This window comes from Anas acuta, chromosome 12, assembly GCF_963932015.1.
Source record: "Anas acuta chromosome 12, bAnaAcu1.1, whole genome shotgun sequence".
Taxonomy (NCBI): domain Eukaryota; kingdom Metazoa; phylum Chordata; class Aves; order Anseriformes; family Anatidae; genus Anas; species Anas acuta.
Genome location: NC_088990.1, coordinates 581414 through 600474, shown reverse-complemented (window position 1 = coordinate 600474; position 19061 = coordinate 581414). Strand labels below are relative to the sequence as shown.

The following is a 19061-nucleotide window of genomic DNA, read 5'->3' as shown; positions in this document are numbered from 1 at the left end:
GGAGAGGCAGCCCAGGACGCGTGGCACAGGGCATGGGGCACAGTGGTGTCACACGCAGCTCCCCTGACAGCTCTTTTTGCACAGCTCGGCAGCCCAGCCCCGGACTTGCTCCTCTCCTCCGACACTCCTGGAGCCTCCATCCTGACCAGCAGTGCCCCAGCACGGTGCTGGGGGTGGTGGAGCTGATCCCGTGCCCACAGCCGGCGAGGAAGCACAGGGGGGAGGGGGGGGTACGGCACAGCAGTGCCACGGAGCGCTGTGGGGTGCTGGGGAAGGGCTCCTCATTAAAGCTGCTGAGCACCGCGCTGCTCCGTCTCGTTACTGTGTGGATCCCACGTGCTGCGCCCCAGCATGGGAAGGAGCTTGGGGCACCCCGGGGGGGCTGTGGAGTGACAAAGCTCAGCCATCGCCTCCCCACGCCCAGTCACGCCCAGTCCCAGCCCACCCCAAACACCCCCTGAGCTGGGGTGATGGAGGGGACCCCCACCCCGGGCTTCCCCAGCCCCGCTGCCCCCCTGCCCACCATGTCCCATCCCTTCTCTGTGCCTAAGCCCCAGGGGAGGGTTTGGGGCCGAGGCTCGCAGGCTGCCGTGTCCGTGCTGCCCCCCCGGGAGCGCAGCAGGAGAGCTCACACGCAGCCGTCAGACGGAGGGGCCGGGCGCTGGCGTCGCAGAGCCCCCAGAGCCACTTAGCACCGGGCTCCTAACGCCCAGGGCTCTGCCTCCCCGCTCCCTCGCGCTCTGCAGGGTCCCGGACATTTCCTGCCTGACCCCCCGTCAGCCCCCTGGGCCAGCCCGTGCCCCCCACGCCCCGCTGCCACAGCCTGTGCCCAAGCTCCCATGCGTCCCTTTATTTACAAGAGCTAAGGCCTGGCACAAGCCCCGGCCCTCACCCGTCCCTGCCCACCATTCAGGTGCCGGGCACTGCCGGGGGCAGCGGCCCCTTCCCATCACCAGCAGCAGAGGATGCGGCCGGGCCAGCCCTGGGGGCGCGGGCAGAAGCGCTTTGGGGTGGGCGTAGGAGGGGGCCAAAGTGGGCAAGTGTCCAGTGTGGCCACCGAGGGCAGCGGGTGCCCGAGCGCCGTGCCGAGCCCCACGCCTGCCCCGTGCAGGAAGGTGTGCGGGGCCAGGCGCGGTTATCGGGAGTGTTCGGTGAACCAGGCCAGCACAGACGCCTTGTTCTCATTCACCCAGTTGATGTTGGACCTCGTCTTCTCCAGCGCCTGCTCCAGGGCGCGAGTACCCGACCCGAAGCCGATGTCCTGGTTGTCTGCCTTGAACTGCTCCAGCTGTGGGGGGACAGAGGGGCTGGAACTGGTGCAGGGACCCCCCTGGCGAGCATCCTCCCCCCCAATGGGGCTGGGAAGCTCAGGGCAGGGCAGCGGCTGCCCGGACCCCCAGCCACACGAGGGGCAAGAGGCGGCCGCCCCCTCCCCGGGGCTGCAAGGTGCAGCAGGAAGGAGATGGACCCGGCCGCGGGGAGCCTGGGGGGCAGCCACCCAAACACACAGACCCTGCCGGGGCACAGCCTCACCTGCTGCAGCTCAAACTCCGTGGAGAACCGCTGGGTCACGGATAGGATCAGCCTGGAGAAGGAGAAGGAGCCACCCCCGTACCTGGGAGAGCAGAGAGGGGAGCTCAGCCGGGGGCTGCGGGCTGCACAAGCAGGGGGAAGGGACGGAGCCCCCAGCCCGGGGGCACAGGCAGCCCACCGATGCCCCCAGCCCCTCTGCCCTCCCCCAGCCCCCATGTGGTGCTCACTGGCTAAAAAGAAGCTTCCAGTTGCTGCGGATGAAGTCCCAGGCCAGGGACTGCCCCACCACGTTGCTGGCGATGCTGTTGATGGTGGAGGTGGCATCCTGCTTGCGGATCTTGGTGGGGTCGATGGTGTACTCCAGGTACCTGGGGAGGGGGAGCCACCGGGTGAGGGGCTGTGCGAGCAGAGCCCTGGCCCTCGCCCCGGCCCCTGCACCCACCGCTGGAGGATCCAGGGCTCAGTGCTGCAGGCGAGAGCCGCGCGGATCCTGTCGGCCTCGGACACGACGGAGGCGTTCAGGAACTTTTCCCACAAGAAGTTCCAGGCCTCCAGACCGCCCGTGGCCACCGCGCTGCAGTAGATGGCGGAGCGCAGGTTCGGGTGGATGCTGCAGGGGAAAGAGGCGTCTCAGACAGGGAGCCCTCACCGTGCCCAGCCCGGCCGTGGGGGCACCCCAGGGACTCACGTGTTTTTGTTGGTGTTCTGCCACTGTTGGAAGAGACTGGTGGCCAGCTCCTGGCACTCGGGGATGCCGTAGGAGCAGGCTGTGCTGATGGCATTGACCTCATTGTACCTGGAAGGAGAGGAGCCCATGGGGCTGGGGCTGGGCACGTGGAAGCCAGACACCAGCCGGCCAGGGCCAGGCCACGGGCAGGACCCTGCACCTCCTCCCCGCACACGTGGGGGTGAGCACCCCACTGCGCCTGGGGAGATGCCAGGGGTCTGGCGAGGCAGCGGAGCCGTGTGACACTCACTGGTCCATCAGGCCTGGGAGAACCTCGGTCCAGTTCCCGGTGATATTCTTGTAGTGTTCGAAGAGGGGCTTCACCTGCTTCTGGATGTAACTCTGCAGGGCAGGCGGGCGGTCAGTGCGGGGCAGCACCGGCAGCACCTCGCACCCCAGCCCCGGGCGCAGACCCAGCCCTCGGTCCCCATCCTGCAGCGTGGGGTCTGCGGGGCCCGAACCCCCCGGCAGGCGGCACAGCTCACCTTCATCACCCCGAACACCTCGCTGCGGTCAAACATCAGCTGGAAGTACTGCAGGTTGTTGAGTGCCGCCTGCCAGGGCATGTACTCTGTCTCCTGGCTCAGGAACTGCGTGGTGTTCAAGGCCAGCGTCACGTCGACGTACTTGGCCCTGCAGCAGGGACAGGGCAGCGTGAAGACCCCCAGCCCCGCGCTGCCCGTGCCTCTCATCCCTGCCCTGCCGCGCTGCTCACCTGGCCAGGTTAAAGGCATCGTCGATGATCTGCGCCCGGTTGATCACAGGGATGACCTGGGGGAGAACAGAGCCGGTGTCACCGGGTAGCCCTGGCACGGGGTGCAGGGAGTGGGCGCCCACCCCCAGTGCCGCGTACCAGGTGGTCCTCGGAGAGCTGCCGGAGGAGCTGGTCCCAGTTCTCCTGGTTGTAGTTGACGCGGAAATAGCCGCTGACATTGAGGTTCAGCAGGAGCCAGTCGGGGCTGTCCACCTTGAAGGTGGAGTTGGTGTCTGGAAGGGGAGAGGAGGGAGGTCTGCTCTCCGCTGTGACCTGGGGAGGCCCCGAAACCCAGCAGGGCAGGGGAGGTGGCAGCAAGATCCCCACCGCCAGACCCCACCAGCACCGTACCTGAGACTTCTACCAGCCAGTACCTGCTGCCGCTTGTTCGGGATGTCATCCAGGTGATGGGCACAATCCAGGTGTAGCTGTGCCAGGGAACGGGAAGAGAGAGGGAAGTTTCTCACCCTCTGCACCCCCCGGTCTCCCTGTGCCCCTCGGCACTATTCTCGCAGCCACACTCACTTGAAATCGGAGGGTCTCTCCACCGTGGAGGTGGGGTCCAGAAGGAAGTGTTTCTGCTGGATTCTGCCAGTGTTCGTGTCGACGGTCACCACGGGGAAGCCCATCTGCAGAGTCCAGCGGTCCATGATGGTGCTGATATTGCCGGGCAATGCGACGCTGTTGTTGTCGACAGCCTGCGGGGAAAAGTTGGCTGTGGGTCCCTGGTGCCACGGGGGCTGGCCGCACAGAGGGGCTGGTGGCATGGGGCTCAGCAGGTGCTGCTTCCCTCGCCGAGCGCCCAGCACCCCATCCTGCCCAGCCCCAGCGGGGAAGGGGCTGGGGGAGTTTGAGGCAGCAGCTGAGAGCAGCACACCTCCCTCATACCTTCTGCAAGTGCTCCCACAGGTCTGTGTAGACGGTGTTTCCGTAGGCGTAGGTATGGAGGTAGGACTGCGGGAGAGCAGCGGGGGAGACTCGTGGGCAGGGGCAGAGCCCAGGCGGAGGCGCCCAGGGAGGCACCAGCCTCCAAGAGGCTGCCTGCCAAGCCGCCCACCCTGCACAGGCGCCCGGTGTCCAGCCGGCACCGACAGGTCCTCACCTGCAACCCCTCCTTGAACACCTCCTCGGTGAGGAAGTCGGAGAGCATCCGCAGCACCGACGCTCCCTGCAGACACAGCAGGTGAGACCCGGGCGCACGGCCCCATGCCTCCTCACAGCCCCTGCCCCAGCTCCCCGCGCTCCCAGCCCCCCGCGCCCCGGGCTGGTGCGCGCTGAGCTCCCACCTTGCTGTAGGCGATGCTGTCGAAGACCTCGCTGATCTGGGCTGGGGTGTTGATCTCATCCTCGCGGAAGGAGAGCGGGTGGGACGTGGTCAGGGCATCGGTGGCCATCACAGTGTAGAGTTCGTTCAGCACCATCAGGTCTTTCTGCAGGGGCGAGCGCCGGCACCCGCATCAGCCCCGCTCAGGCCCAGTGGCCTTCGTGCAGCGGGGCAGCCCCTGGGGTGCCGGGCAGCAAGAGGTGCCCGTGCCTGACCCCACGCCCCATACCCGTGTCCCATGCCCGTGCCCGCCGGCCCCAGCACTCACAATGTTCCAGGTGGGCTCCGCTGAGTCGGCACCCAGGTATTCCACGTAGGAGGCAAAGCCCTCGTTCAGCCACAGGTCGTTCCACCACCGCAGCGTCACCAGGTTCCCAAACCACTGCCGGGGAGCAGAGCACCGTGTCGGCCGGGCACCGCCAGCAGCGGGGGCGGGCAGGGGGACCGGCGGGTACCTGGTGAGCCAGTTCATGGGCGATGACGGTCACCACGCGCTCCTTGTTGCCAACGGAGGAGTAGTTGCCATCAAAGAGCAGCGAGTTCTCCCGGTAGGTCACCAGCCCCCAGTTCTCCATCGCACCCGCGTTGAAGTCAGGGAGGGCGACTTGGTCTGGGGGATGGAGGGGTGCTGTCAGCGCACTGCTCCAGCAGCAGTGGTCCCCTGCCCTGCAGCCAGCAGCAGGACCCGGCCACCCACACATGGCTGCAGCTCTGCCAGCCTGGTCCCCGTGCCCCGGCTGCCCCAGCACCCACCGGACTTGGGCAGCGGGTAGGCCGTGTTGTAGTGCTGCTCGAAGAATTTGAGGATAGGCCCGGTCACCTGGAGCGCGTAGGCACCCTGACCCTCGCTAATGGCTTGGGGGCGGCCCCAGATTCGAATCTGAGAGGAGAGATGGTGCCGGGCTCAGGCGCTGCCTGGGCTCTGCCCTGGGTGCAGGGCGCCCGTGCCCGGCTTACCAGCACCTCCTCCGAGTTGTTGGACACTTCGGTAAACTCGCTGACGATGAAGGCCAGCAGGTAGGTGGACATCCTGGGAGTGGTGGCGAACCTGGTGATGTTCCAGCTCTCGCCTTCTATCTGCACCTCCTCGGTGCCTGCGAGGAGCAGAGGGATGCGGGTCAGCCCGCCCGCCCGCCTGCCCCAGCACCAGGCTCCCCCTGCCCCACTCACTCTCAACGGGCATGTTGGAAAGCGCCACATGGTCGGAGGGGTGGATCAGCGTGACCGTGAAGTTGGCTTTCATGGCCGGCTCATCAAAGCAGGGGAAGGCTTTCCGCGCATCGGGTGCCTGCATCTGTGTGGTGGCCACGACCCTGCGAGAAAACCCTGTCAGCACCCCAGCGCCTGGGGTCTCTGCCCCCTCTGCACCCTGCAGGGAGCCGGGGTCCCCCCACTCACCCCACAGCCTGCCCGCTCAGGGTGGCATGCAGAAGCACCCTGCGCCCACGGTGCATGAGGGCACGGGCTCCCCAGCACGCACAGCCACCTCCCCGCCGTGCCCCCCACCTACTTGGTGACACCTTCTTCCACGTATTCGCTGCGGTAGAAGCCCGCCAGGTCGTCAGCCAGCTCCCCCGTGAAGATGCTGGAGAGTACATAGCTCTGGCCCTTCGTCAGCGTGCGGTCCAGCTGCACCACCAGGTACTGGGTGGTGGTCTCCAGCCAGGTCTTGGTGATGGTGGGCGCTTGAGAGTTGCCCACCGCCTGCAGCGAGGCGTGGAACCCCCCCTGCATGGTGTAGTTCAGCTTGTTGCTGTGGATGATGATGAGATCGGTTGGTTCCTCACAGGTAAAGGTCACGCTGCTGTTCCCTTTGAAGATGTACATGTTGTTGTTATCGGGCTTCAGGAAGGGCTGCAGGGTCACGTCATAGAGCTCAGGCTTCAGTGTCGTTGGCAGCCGCCACCGGTTCCAGGGGTTGTTGGGGGCAGCGGTGGCGTTAGGAGCCAAGGAGGTGATGGTGGTGGTCGTGGTGGTGGTCATGGTGGTGGTGGTGGTGGTGGTGTCACCGCCAGAGCTCGCTGTCTTGTTCTTCTCCTGGGCATACACCACGGACAGCGCGATGATGGTGGCCACAGCGCCCACGGCCAGCACGATGCACACGACGCCCACGGCCTTGCTGATGAAGAACCCGGCCGCCATGGCGGGGCTGCAGGAGCTGCGCTCACAGAGGCTGCTCAGCCCGGCAGGCACGGCTTTTAGCCTCTCTCTCCCCCAGGGTTTATTAGTCCAAGTTAATGGGTGAAGGATTAATAAACGACCATGAGGCGCGGGGTGGTGACAAGCCCCTGGGATGAGCTTTCTGCCCGCCCACCTCCCAGCCTTGCAGGAGCGCTAATCCCAGGTGCTGCTGCTGTTGGGGCGAAACCGGGAGCTCAGGATTGCATCAGCAGGGATGGGCAGCACGGGAGGGGGCACAGATACAGGCCAGGGCTCCTGGCGTCCCTCCTGGGCACTGGCCTGGCCCTGCAAAAGGAGGGACAGAGCTGAGTCAAAGCCGGTGACCACGTCCCCACCTTGCCCCAGGGCAGGCAGGCAGCCCCAGTACCAAGCCCAGGCTCGTGCTCAGCATCGCACCGTTCACCCTCACGTGGCAGGGTCTGCAAGCACTAAGGGGTGGGAGCCACCGTCAGCCCCCCGGCACGGGCACAGCCACCTGGGGCTCCCCATACTGGCAAGGAGAAGCAGGAGGGCGCAGTGCTGCAGCCCGGGGGTCCGCAGTGGTGCAGGGCTGGAAGCCTGGGACCGTGCTCAGGGGAGCCTGCCCTGCCCACCACCCTCTCAAAGTCCAGGTTTGTGTTACTTGGTGTGCACTGGGAGTTCAAACTCCAGCCCCACGAACCCAGCAGAGGTTGGCACGTGCCCACTGCGGCCGGCTGCAGGGCACCCAGCATCCTGCATGCTCTGCGAGCTGGAGGTCCCAAACACACAGCACACAGCTGGGGGGCTCCGGGGGCTCAGCCTCGCCTGCACTCCCCAGCGGGGGCCCTGGCTGGGAGCCAAGCAAAGGTGCCGGGGCTGGACGTGCTGGTGCATGGGGCAGGGGCACGCACGTCGCCTGTGCACTGTCCCCTGGGCTCTGCCCTCACAGGGGAGAGCAGCCCCAGCCCCCCCAGGCCGTGTCCCACTGCCCTCTGCCAGAGGCTTCTGCGGGCACAGCAGAAAGCGAAGGAGTAAAGTCCCCGTGCAGGGTGGGGTGGGGAGAGGAAACGCTCTGCATCTCACGCTGGGAACAGAAACTTCCCAGGAGCTGATTCCTTTAGTGGTGTTGACCTGGACTGGTTCTGCTGGCAGCTGGCACGACAGGGCAAGGGGCAGACCGGGGAAGAGGGTGAGAGGTGTCCTTTGGGAACCGTGCCCTGTCCCCATAAGCACCCAGATGCACCCAGCGTCACTGCAGCTGGCAGAGCAGCCCTGGGAGGCTGCAGTGTCCCCGGGCATCCCCTGCCCTGCACAGCCCCACCGGCCCCACAGTCTGGGCAGCCTCCACCCCTTATAGCACAGCCAGGCTCCTGACCTTGCTTTGGGAACTGGGATCAGGAAACAACATACCCCAAGCCATGGCTGCGATGGCACCCTGGAGACCGGGGGGGCCCCACACGCCCTCCGCTGTTCTGTGCCCTTGCAGAGCCTGCTCCCCCACGCAGACCCCAGCGCCCAACCCCACGTACTTCTCACCTGCAGACAGCAGCCCCCCAACACACCGCTCCCAGCCCGGCACAGCCGCCTGCACCACCCCACACCACCCCCTGCTCCATCTCCCCCTCCCCAGTGCACGCAGCCCCCAGCCTCCCCGCAGAGCCCCCACCTCCACACAGGTCCCTGCAGACAGCGCACAGGTGGGCAGCGGTGTGGGGTGCTCCCTGCCCACCACCTCCAGCCCCAGGGTGCACACGCAGCTCCCTGCTCCCCGTAGCTCTCCTGAGCCGCATGCCCCCTCCATAACCCCTCACCCCCCCGGAACCCCTCCATCACATGCGTGCTCCGCAGCCCCCATGCACATGAGTGCCACAGCCCCGAGCACGCTGCCCGACCCCATCCCACACTCCACGGTCCCGCTGTGGCCCCTGCGTGTGCGCAGCCCCTGGTCCCCCAGCCCAGCCCACGGGCACCCCAGGCAGGCCCCCAGCCCCTGCGGGGGGGTCTGCCCAGCACCCACCTTCCTGCGCTCAGCCGTGGGGTGCAGCAGGCGCCGGGGCTCCCGCCTGCCCCCTTGCCATCGAGGCGCCCTGCCTGCGCCCTGCCTGCGCCCTGCCTGGGCTCTCTGCTCCGCTAGTTCAGGCACCAGTAGGAAGGAAAGTTTCCTCCTCGTGCTCCAAGGGAAGTAACCTGAACCGTTCCTCGGCACCTTAACCCCTGTGCTGCTGGCCACCCCTACCCGGAGGGCTGGGGGGCCACGGCATGGTGCAGGGGGGCCGCGGCACAGAGCCCAGTTGGGGTGCCAGGGCTGTCCGGCACAGCACCGGCACAGGGACGGGGCAAGGCACCGCTGCCTGGGGAAGGCGCTGCCAGGTCTGGGCACACCGGGGCCCCCCAGGGCAGATGGGGATGCCAGCGAGCTGCGGGCCCCACCTCGGCCACCACCACCCCATCAGGAAGGCACTGCTTGGAGGAGGCTGCCCGCCAGCCCTGCGCAGCCTGGGCACCCCCATGCCCCACTGCCAGGGACAAAACGCCTCTGCCTGCCCTGCCCCCAGAGCCCCCCAGCACCCTGCCGAGTGTCCCCTCCCTCATGCCAGCCTTTGCCAGCACACTTGTCCCTGGGGGTGGCAAGGAAGGGGACAAGCCACCAGGGGACAAGCCACCACCCGCCAGCAGCAACAGCCTGGCTGTGCGCCCCTCGGCACGCAGTGCACCCGGGCACCCCAGGAACATCGTCCCTGCAGGATTTCCCCGGCCAGGGGAGAAGTCTCACCCTGTCCGTGGCAGGGAGAGGTTAAACACTCCTGTCAAGGGTGTGCAGGTGCCTGCAGAAGGGCTGGGCACGTGCCAGGCTCCGTCCTGCTGCTCTCCATCGCACTGCCAGGGAGGGAGGCCGGAGCGGGGGACGTGCTCCCACAAGCAAGTCCCGGCTGAGCTCAGGGGAACCCGGGAATTCGTCGGTGCCAAAGCCTGGCCGGGGACGGGCCAGCCCCCAGCAGCCTCCCAGTGCCAAGGGACTGGGGGCCAGCTCTGCCTCTTGCCTCCGCAGCCCTGCCCCAGGCAGCAGGAGCGAGGTCTCTCCTGAGGTCTCTCCTCTCGCACGGCCACCCCTGCCCCATCCCAGCCGGGGCTGTCCCCACGCTGCTGGGCTCAGGGCTGCAGCCCTCCCGGGTGGGGGCCAGACAGGGAGCTTGGCCCATCCTGTTCTCCCTGCCCTGCATGCAGGGGGGACAAGGGAGCAGCCGGAGCAGCAGCCAGACTCACCCAGCCGCAGCAGCCTCCACGGCCCTCGGCGTCGTGCAGACCCACGGGGCTGAAGCTCTGGTGGGACACAGGAAAGGGCGGCGAGGACGGAGCTGTTACCGGAGGTGCCCGAGTGGCTCATCATCACGTGTGGCCAGGCACGCGCTGCTGACCACCACAGCGCCGGGCTGGAGCACGGGCACGGCCCAGAGCAGCCAGGGCTGCCTGCCCATCGCCCCCTTCCCCCCGCACCCGGGCTGCCTGGAGCACGGCGGCACCGCGCTGAGCCCCTCGCTGCCCTGCCCCAGCCCACGACACATCCCACCCCAACACGTCCCACCCCAACACGTCCCACCCCTGACACGTCCCACCACCGCGTGGCTCGGGCGGCTGCTGGGAGGAGAAGGAGGAGGAGGAGGGCTGGCAGCGATGAAGAAACGGCTGCCCAGCTTGGTGACCTGACGAGCTGCTGGGGCGTACGTTGGGCAGCTGGGGAAGGGTTAAGCTGCAGAGAGGGGAGACAGCAGGAAAATTCCTTCCAAGCAGAGTCACCGTTTCCCTGCCAGGGGAAGTGGAGGCAGAGCCCGCGGGAGCACAGCTGGCCCGGGGCGGGCGGGAGGGAAACGGGACAGGAAGGGGCCCCCGCGCCAGCCCGGACATTGGTGGCTGGGGGACCAGGGGGGAGCACAGGGCACCACTGAGCAAAGATGTGGCTGCCACCTTCCCTTCCTCACCAGCACCCAGCCACAGCAGGGACAGGGATGGGGACAGGGATGGGGATGTTCCGCTGCACAGCAGGCAGGGAGGCCGGCAGGAGGGCAGCGGGGAGGGCACGGGTTGGGGGCCCAGCTGCCCAAGGCCCTGAGCAGGGGACACCGCCGTCCTGGCCCCATAGTGTGGCCATCCCACACCCCCGCCTGCTCCAGGGATGCAGCACCCAGCAGGAAGCACCCCAGGGCCCCATCACCCCTCCAGCAGCCTCTGCCAGCCAGGAGCCCCCCAGGCAGAGCTGCACAGAGCCCCCAGCCCCGCATCCCCATCCAGCCAGGCCAGCAGCACCCACCAGACACAGGTTCTCACAGTGGTTTATTAGGAGGAAGGACACGCTCTCAGCATGCACGTGTCCTGGGCGCAGCAGGGGCACGTGGACAGGTCCCACCTGGCCCCCCGCAGCGTTTGGCAGGGGTCCCGGAGGCAGCGCACAGCTCCCCAACGCCCTCCCCCCCAACACCGTGCCCCTCAGGGGGTGCCTCCGTGTCGCCCCAACCAGGCCCAGGGGTGGGCATGGAGCCGCCGGGCAGGGCATGGAGCCGTCCAGCCCAGGGCGGGCAGAGAAGCAGGACAACCTACAGCTCCTCCCGGAGCCATCAGCTACAGGGGTGGCTTTGCAAGGAACGATCCCAGGAGGAGGCAGGACCCGGCTGTGCCCAGCACAGAGAGGAGAGGCTGCACACCCACCGCGGAGGGAGGGCGAGGAAGAAGAGCCACCCTTGCTGGGCAGCCAGAGGGCACGGCTCAGCCTGGGGTGACGGACACGGCTCCGCTCTCATCGGGTCCCACCGCTGCTCTCTGCCCTCTGCCAGCCCCGGGCAGGCACGGGGAGCCCAGCGGCCACCGGCGCCCCCCTGCCAGAGCGAGCCCAGGCTGTGGTCCCTCCTCGCCTCGGGCCGCTCACATGAACTGGGACAGGCTGGGCACTTTGATGTTGATGTCTCCGATGTTGATGTTGCGAGGGATCTCTGGCAGGTTGATGTTCTTCACGGCCGACACGGCGCGGGACGGAGCGGCCGAGAGGCCTCCCTGCTGGCGAGAGGGGAGCGGTGACCGCTCAGCCCCGCGGGGCAGCACACAGGGCCCAGCACACACAGGGCCCAGCACACAGGGCCCAGCACACACAGGGCCCAGCACACACAGGGCCGAGCACACACAGGGCCGAGCACACACAGGGCCCAGCACACAGGGCCCAGCACACAGGGCCCAGCACACAGGGCCCAACGCCTGCAACACGGCACACGCAGCACACGCAGCACACGCAGCACATACGGGCCCGGTGCCTGCAGCCCTGCCCCGAGCCTGCCGGGAAGGGCCCACGCCCAAAACGCAGCCTCCCCAAGGCTCGGGTGCTGCTGACAGCACGCTATCTGCCGAGGCCGGGGCCTTGTTTCCCTCCCTGCTATCACATCACGGCCGCATCTTCGCAATGACAATGCAAACAGGGGCCATAAACTTTTCACTGCCTCACGTTATTAACCTTGACAGGAACGGTGATAGCCGTGCTGGGGCTGCTCCCCGTGCTCCCAAACACGGAGCACAGCTGGGGAGGCGTTGCCCGAGCCCCTCCCCGGGGACACGCACAGCTCGTGCCAGCTCCTCTCGCCCCACAGAGGCAGCCCCCGCTCGCTGCCCACCCAGATTGAGGCCTGGAGGACACCAGCCCCTTGCACAGGCGCACGTTTTGCCCTCCCACCGCCCCACACCGACACCTGAGCACATCTCCCCACGCCCCCAGACCCCCGGGCTGTCCCCACCGGAGAGCTGCGGCATCGCCACTCACCTCCGCCTTCTCCAGCTTGTTCTGGGCCTCTGCCTGGGCCACGATCTCGTTCATGTTGGTCTCCAGGACCATGCCGCCCATCACCACCTCCTGCAGGATGTAGTGAACCTGGAACACAAGAGCAGGCTGCGAACACGGCCCATGGCTGTGCCAGGGGGGGCACAGGGGCAGGCTGGCGTGGAAGCCACGCTGGGGGTGACATCGACCGGAGGCAAACCCAGCTCCTTCCTCCTCTCAGCCAGAAAGCACGGGCCCGACAGCCCCGCACACAGAGCTCCGAGGGCAAGAGGACAGCCCCGTCCTCACAGAGGGGCAGCCTCATCCGCTGACAGATGCCCAGGGTCTCCCCGCAGCCTCCAGGCACGCTGCTCCCTCCCAGTGAAAGCCAGGCCAGAGGCAGAGCCCAGCTTCATTGCTTTCCATTAGAAAAGATGGGGCTGTGGCACACACACACAAGGCACAACACTGTTAAGAGATTCCCCTTCTTTCCCCTGGGTCACCCAGGCCCAAGGACAAGCCGGAGCAGTCCCCGAGCTGTGAGCTGCTGCCTCCCACCAGCCCCAGGACGCCGGCAATGCCCCACAAACACCGCCCTGGACAAGGCCCATCTTGGTTGGCAATCCAAGGAAAACAAGATAAAGGGGCCGCAGGGGGGCTGGGACAGGCTGTGCTGCAGCAACACACCTTTGGCTACGCCAACCTGCACAGCACCACATTCCCTGCTGAGTCGGCAGCTTCCAGCACCATCCAGCACAGATTATGAGTTTATGGCTCTTTGGATACTTCTGTGAAATAATGCTATTCCTGGAAGATTGTTAAGTTATTACATCGTTTTATGGCTGCATGAGGGCTGATTGCACTAGCGAATATTGTGCGACAAACACTGCCAGAGCAATGCACTGAAAAGCAAAACAATACCGAGAACCCCTCCCCGAGGAGGGGAAAATCCAGCATTGTGCAAGCCACGGGCCCGGTGCCCCCACAGCCTCTCTGTTGGATCCAACAGTGCCAGGAGCTCCATGGTGTGTGGGACCAGCCTGGCAGCAGCACGGCGAGGGCCCGGCACAGCCCTGCCTGCCCGAGACACCCCGGCAGCCCAGCCACCTCCGTGCACCCCCCTCAGCACCGTCCTGGTTCACACCCACCCCCCACACACCCCGAACCGCACGGCGCTGGCAGCTCCCTGCAACCCGAGAGCATCTGGGATGCAGGAAATGTTGTTCCTTCAAGATCTGGCTTCAGTCCAAATTGGACCTAAACCAGCAGGGCAGAAATCCCAACAACCTTTTGTTTTCCAAACTGAACACAGGGCTTCCTGAACTAACCACGTCCCCCCCTGGGAGCTCGCAGCTGCTGGGCAAAGCTCACGTTCTCCTCAGGCACAAGGCGCAGGGGCTGGGCAGCGAGGCCACCCCACCCCACAGCCTCCTTGGGGCCTCCCCACGACTTCTGTGCCTGCAGCTTCCCCTTGGGACCGGGGGATCCCTGCAGCTCTAAGGTCGCTGCTTCCACAGCTGACAGCCCAAAGGCACACGTGCCCCTGGTGCCTGGGAGCCGCAGACCCGAACACGGCTCGGATGGCATGGACCTCGTGCTGCTGCCCCAGCCAGAACCCGCTGCATTCAGGATGTTCTCAGCCAACGTCTCTGCTGAGCAAACCAGCATTTTCCAGTTGGTGTCAGCCTAATTCCCCACCGCTTCTAGTCACGGACTCATAAAATCGGTGTGGATTTTGTTCCCCTGTGGCAGGGGGAACTCAGCCGCACGCAGCCCTGCCCAGGCGTGCAAGGGGCAGTGGGGAGAGCAGCGGGCATGGCCGTGTGCCCCAGCACTGCACCACCAAGCACTTGGACAGCGGGAGCCCGACCTCCAAGAAACAGAAAAATGCCAAACACAGAAAGACAGCAGGGCCAAACAGCAGGGCAGGCTGATAGCGGCCAAGGACCACAGTCAAGGCTGGGAAACAAAGGGAGCCCAGCACCGGATATAAACAAGTGAGCCTGGGGAAAGCTGAGCCCAGGACCAGGACTGTCCCTATCAGAAACCCTCCCTGACTTCTCGCCTTTGAACTCTTAGCTTGGCAAAAGGGCTCAGAGGAAGGGCACTTTGTGCTACTGCTGGCTAAGCGCACGAGCAAGAGGGCAACCTCTGCGGCCTGCGGGTTGCTGATTCAGGGTAAAGCTGCCAGGTCTCAGCCATGCCTCAAACAAAAGCAAATGAAAGTGCACCCTACCCAAGATGTGGCCCCAGATTTCAGTGGCTGACATCACTTCTTCCCTGAAAACTCCTCTTATAATCATCCTTACTCTTCCTCTTCTTTTGCTTGCTTTGATAAGAGCACTTTTGCTGACTAAATAATCAACCTTGTAACATCTCTAAAAGTTTACAGCCAGTCAAATAATAAAGTCAAAGTCTTACCTAACCAGCTGCTAGAACATTCAGCTGCTCTAGGTCACCTAAGAACATTTGCCAGTTCTGTTTCTCTGCCAGACAGTTCCTAAGTTGGAATCACCGACAGGAAGGGAACATTTTTACAGCCTTATCGATTTTTCACTCCTTTTTTTTTGTTGGCATGTTTTGTCTTCAAGAAAGCAGGAACAGCCTTATCAAGAGCAGCACAAGTCCAGCACACGTCACATAACCCTCCTTTCCCTAAGGACAGACCCTGCTATCTGCAGCTCCATCTAGGAGACGATCAAAGAGAAGACGTTTCCGCCCAGAGGCTCTGTCCAGCTGAAGAGGAAACATTAGAGGTTGTGGCTCAAATGAAAGTTTACCAAACACTTTGTATTCCAAATACTTCCATTGTTCCTCTTTTTTTTTTTTTTTTCCCTGCAACTCCCCAAAAAGGTTAACAAGGCTCCAAATGGTGTCCTGCAGCACAGCAGAGGAGGTGAAGCACCCACACGTGCAGCCAGAGCCAGGCACAGCCCCATCAGCACCCATCCTGTGTGGAAGGTGAGGAGCAAAGCCGCGGCACCGAGCCTGCCGCCCGGGGGCAGCCCCCAGGAGCAGCCCTCAGGCACAGAGCCCCAGCACACTGCAGCACAGCACGGGGCCCCAGCAGGGTTTCACTCTGGGCACAGCAGCCCCAAGCTTGTAGCAGCCCCTACACAGCCTCCAGGCTCAGAGCCAGGCCCTGCACGCGGGGACGCGGGCACTGCAGCGAGGGGCTGGCAAGGAAGGTGCTGGGGGAGCAGGCAGAAGCCAGGAACCCACCTTGTCCATGTGGAAGATGAGGTCCAGCTCGCAGACGTTCTCAAAGCACTTGTCCAGCGTCTCCACAAACACCTGAGGGGGGAGGAAAGGGAAGGTCAGTGCAGAGCAGGACCCACAGAGGTACAGCTCCAACCAGAACCCATCAGATCGCTCTTCACAGCCTAACCAGGGCCAAGGCCTGGCAACCCCACCTGCCCCAAACAGCCCCACCTGCCCCAAACAGCCCTACCTGCCCCAAACAACCCCACCCGCCCAGCCCAAGGCTCCCCGGGAGCCATGCCCCACGGACATTTGGGGGACAGGGGAGGCACGGAGCAGGCTGGGCAGACCCGCGTGGGGCACAGCCAGGCAAGGGAAACGCCTTTCACACGGGCACTGCCTGACGGTGCTGGGACAACAAGAGGCAGCCTTCCCCTGAAGAGGTTTCTGTACCCAGCCGCTATTGTCTCCTGTTCCTGGCACTGCCCTTGGCACCCAGAACGTCCAGGTGCAGGGATCTGACCCAGGGCCAAGCTCAAAGGGCCTGGCACAAGGACAACTGCACCGAAATGCAGAGCTTGGCTTTTATGGGGGAGAAACCCAGGTGTTGGTGCCTGGATCCATTGCAGCCACATGGGACAAGAGCTGGTCAGCGTGCTCAGGGTGTCCTGCAGCCGGCTGGAACCGCCTGAAAGGGGCCGAGTTCTGGGAACTGCGCAGTCCCAACAGCTGATCCGGGCACGGCACGCATCCTCCCACAGCCTGCTGCGCCAGCACTCTCACGTGTGCCTCTACTGGATTTAGCAAGGGTCACTTTAGATGCCCACACAGGGCTTGAACATGATTTAAAAACACACTAATACGTTCATTGAGGTGCACTTCCCCCAGTGTTTCCCCACAGGTGAGTTCTAAGCCATGTCAGCCAACACGTGCAGCACCTGGCTGCACGGTCTGGGTCTGGCTGCGTTCACAGAGCAGCTTCTGTCACTTCCATGCACAGGCGTGTTTCAGACGTGTAAGCACCATGGGGAGGCTGAAGAGGCCAGGCAGCCAGCAGGGACTGCACAGGGGGTAAGGCACCCCTCCTGGCCCAGCAGAGCGCTGGTGCTGCTACAGGGGCATGGGCTGAGGGCACAGACACCTGGTGCTGCTGTCACTGTGCTGGCACTGGGCTCCCCGGGGACCTGGGCACCGCTGTCCTGCCAGCACCAGCACCCCAACTCGGGGTCCAGGGGTGTCCCCAGCACTGCCACAGCTGCACCCAGTGCGGGCACAGCGCTGCCCTGGGACACAGCCTTTGTGCACAGCATCCAGCCCCATCACACCAGCACCCAGCCCAGGAGGAAGGATCTGGGCACAACTCAGGGAGAGCAAGAGCCCGTGCTGTCCCCGCTGCTGGCAGCACCCGCTGCCCATCACAGCACCTCCAGCTGCTCCGGGTGAAGGTCTCTGCCCAGGCACCCAGGGGCTGAGCACCCGCACCCACGGCGGCCACCCCCTGGCAGCGGGGTCCCCCCGCAGACGGACCTGGATGAGGTCCAGGATGCCCAGCTCGCTCTCGGAGGAGTCCACGCAGAAGACGAAGTAGAGCGTGGCGTAGTGCCGGTAGATCAGCTTGTAGTCAGCGCCGCCGAACAGGCTGCGGGGACACGGGGACAGGCGAGGGGCTGCAGGAGCGGGGCCGGGGCTGAGCCCCCCCAGGCCGCCCCTCAGCAGGGGCAGGCGGTTACCTGCCGCACTCCAGGAAGTTGCAGATGTGCTCATCGCGCTTGAGCACCAGGTGGAAGGTCTCCCTGATGAGCTGCTGCTGCACCTCCTCCGCCTGCGGGGAGCCGGGGGCAGGCGGCCATGGAACGGCGGCCCGGGGAGACGCGGAGCGCCCGCGGTGCTCGGGGCCGGCAGGGCCGGGAGGGCCGGGAGGGCACGGGGCACACAGCCCGGAGCCCGGAGCCCCACCGCCGCCCGGACCCCCACGGGCCCCGGCCGTGCCGCCGGGCTGCGCACCCGGCGCCCCCCGCCCGCCCCCGCCGCCCCCCGGCCCCAGCCGAGCCCCGCCGCCCCCCGGCCCCGGCCCCGCACCAGGTGCTGGTAGAAGCGGACGAGGCGCGGCTTGCCGTGGTTGTTGAACACCAGCACGGCGTTGATCATCCCGGCGGCTGCCCGGGACGCGCCGGAAGCAGAACGGGGCCGGCGGCGGCCGCAGCCCCCCCGCAGGAAGCCCCTCACCCGCCCCGGAAACGCGCCGGGGGGGCGGCCCCGGGCCCGGCGGGCAGAGAACCGGGGGCCCCGCGCCCCCGCCCCGGGGAGGCTCAACGGGAACTCGCGGCCCCCCACGCGGCACGGGCTGCGAGCGCAGCCGCTCCCCCTGGCCGCGATCTGGGACCCTGCGGGCGACCCAGGGCTGGCACGGCCCGGTCCGGTGTGGCCCGGTATGGCCCAGCACGACCCAGTCCGGTACAGCCCGGTATGGCCCGGTACGGCCCAGTACGGCCCGGTACGGCCCCGGCCCCCGCAGCTGCTCCTGGCCGCGCCGCCAGGGGGCGCCCCCGCCACGGGGCTACGGTGACCGGGCGGGGAGGGGGCGCCTGGGCGGGGCCTTGCGGCTGGCCACGCCCTCCGGGGGTCGTGGGCGGGGCCCTGGCTCGCCTCGCCCCGCCCCCCCGTTTCGGTACCGGCCCCAGGTGCGCGGGGCCGGGAGCCCCCCGGAGGGCGGCCACCGGCGGCGACCCCCCCGTGCTGAGCCACTCTGAGGGCGGTGAAGGAGCGCGGCCCCTTGGTCCCGGGGAGGAGCAGCCAGAGACAAAGGGCACGGGGCCTGGCACAGAGGGATGGCCCGGCAGTCAGGGCTGGAGGGACATCAAGGGCTGCGAGAAGGATCCAGTGCGCTGTGTGGTGGAAGAAAGAGGCAGACGGGAACATAAACATCATTGCTTGGTGGGAAAAGGGAATAAAATAACCTTGGGTACTGAGAAGCCATCTTTGGTACAGCCTTCGTATAAAAACCTCGTTTGTGACCAGATTTAACACTGCTGATTTGAAAAGGGGAAAGATGGCAAAAATCCAGGCGAAAGCCCCCCTGGGCTGGGGGCAAGGTGCCCTACCCATGGTGGGGGGGTGGAATTAGATATTTTTTTAGGTCCTTTCCAACCCAAAGCGCTCTGGGATTCCATGAGTCTGACACCTTCCTGCAAGGATCACATTGGTGAGAGGTGATTGGCTGAGGCAGCTACGGGCAGCCTCACGGCAGGCAGGATGGATGCTGCGATTGGTTGAGGCGCAGAGGCTGCCACAGGCACCATGTCCATGAGCTTGGACTGGCTGGTGCGTCAAATTTGATGCAAGGATCGTGGCCCTGAGTTGTGACTGCCTGAACCTGCAACACTGCTGAAGAATCAGGTCCACAAGACACCACTGGCTGAGGCTGTGAGGCTGCTGCAAGGACCATGTCCACCGGTCTTGATTGGCTGAAGCTTTGAGGCTGCTGAGGAATCATGTCTGCAGATTTTGAGTGGCTGGGGCTGTGAGGCTCCTTTAAGGATCGTGTTCGCATGTTCTGATAGGTTGATGCAGTGAGGGTGCTGTAAGC

The 19061-nt window shown here is 65.7% G+C and overlaps 2 protein-coding genes across 4 annotated transcripts; both read right to left on the bottom strand.

The window, feature by feature from the left end:
* Positions 1–835: 835 nt before the first annotated feature.
* Positions 836–10034, bottom strand: ANPEP (alanyl aminopeptidase, membrane). 2 transcript variants are annotated; one of them, XM_068696069.1, is made up of 21 exons: positions 9745–10034; positions 5849–6804; positions 5509–5651; positions 5296–5432; positions 5092–5218; positions 4794–4948; positions 4607–4720; positions 4301–4444; positions 4117–4182; positions 3903–3968; positions 3540–3712; positions 3366–3442; positions 3114–3247; positions 2976–3031; positions 2746–2893; positions 2511–2602; positions 2222–2329; positions 1976–2143; positions 1761–1901; positions 1534–1615; positions 836–1288 (listed from the first exon to the last, which is right to left on the bottom strand). In XM_068696069.1, exons 2-21 carry the CDS (start codon positions 6478–6480, stop codon positions 1136–1138), a joined length of 2916 nt encoding a protein of 971 aa, XP_068552170.1. In that variant the 5' UTR covers positions 6481–6804; positions 9745–10034; the 3' UTR covers positions 836–1135. The 2 variants fall into 2 exon arrangements, with proteins under 2 accessions (XP_068552170.1, XP_068552171.1); XM_068696070.1 differs by lacking the exon at positions 9745–10034 and adding an exon at positions 8498–8645.
* A 758-nt stretch (positions 10035–10792) lies between these two features.
* On the bottom strand, positions 10793–17974 carry AP3S2 (adaptor related protein complex 3 subunit sigma 2). 2 transcript variants are annotated; one of them, XM_068696111.1, is made up of 6 exons: positions 17555–17974; positions 17206–17297; positions 17003–17114; positions 15497–15568; positions 12278–12385; positions 10793–11526 (listed from the first exon to the last, which is right to left on the bottom strand). In XM_068696111.1, the coding sequence occupies exons 1-6, from the start codon at positions 17621–17623 to the stop codon at positions 11395–11397; spliced, it is 585 nt and encodes a 194-aa protein (XP_068552212.1). In that variant the 5' UTR covers positions 17624–17974; the 3' UTR covers positions 10793–11394. The 2 variants fall into 2 exon arrangements, with proteins under 2 accessions (XP_068552212.1, XP_068552214.1); XM_068696113.1 differs by having other exon boundaries at positions 10793–11523; positions 17555–17969.
* Between the last annotated feature and the right edge of the window lie 1087 nt (positions 17975–19061).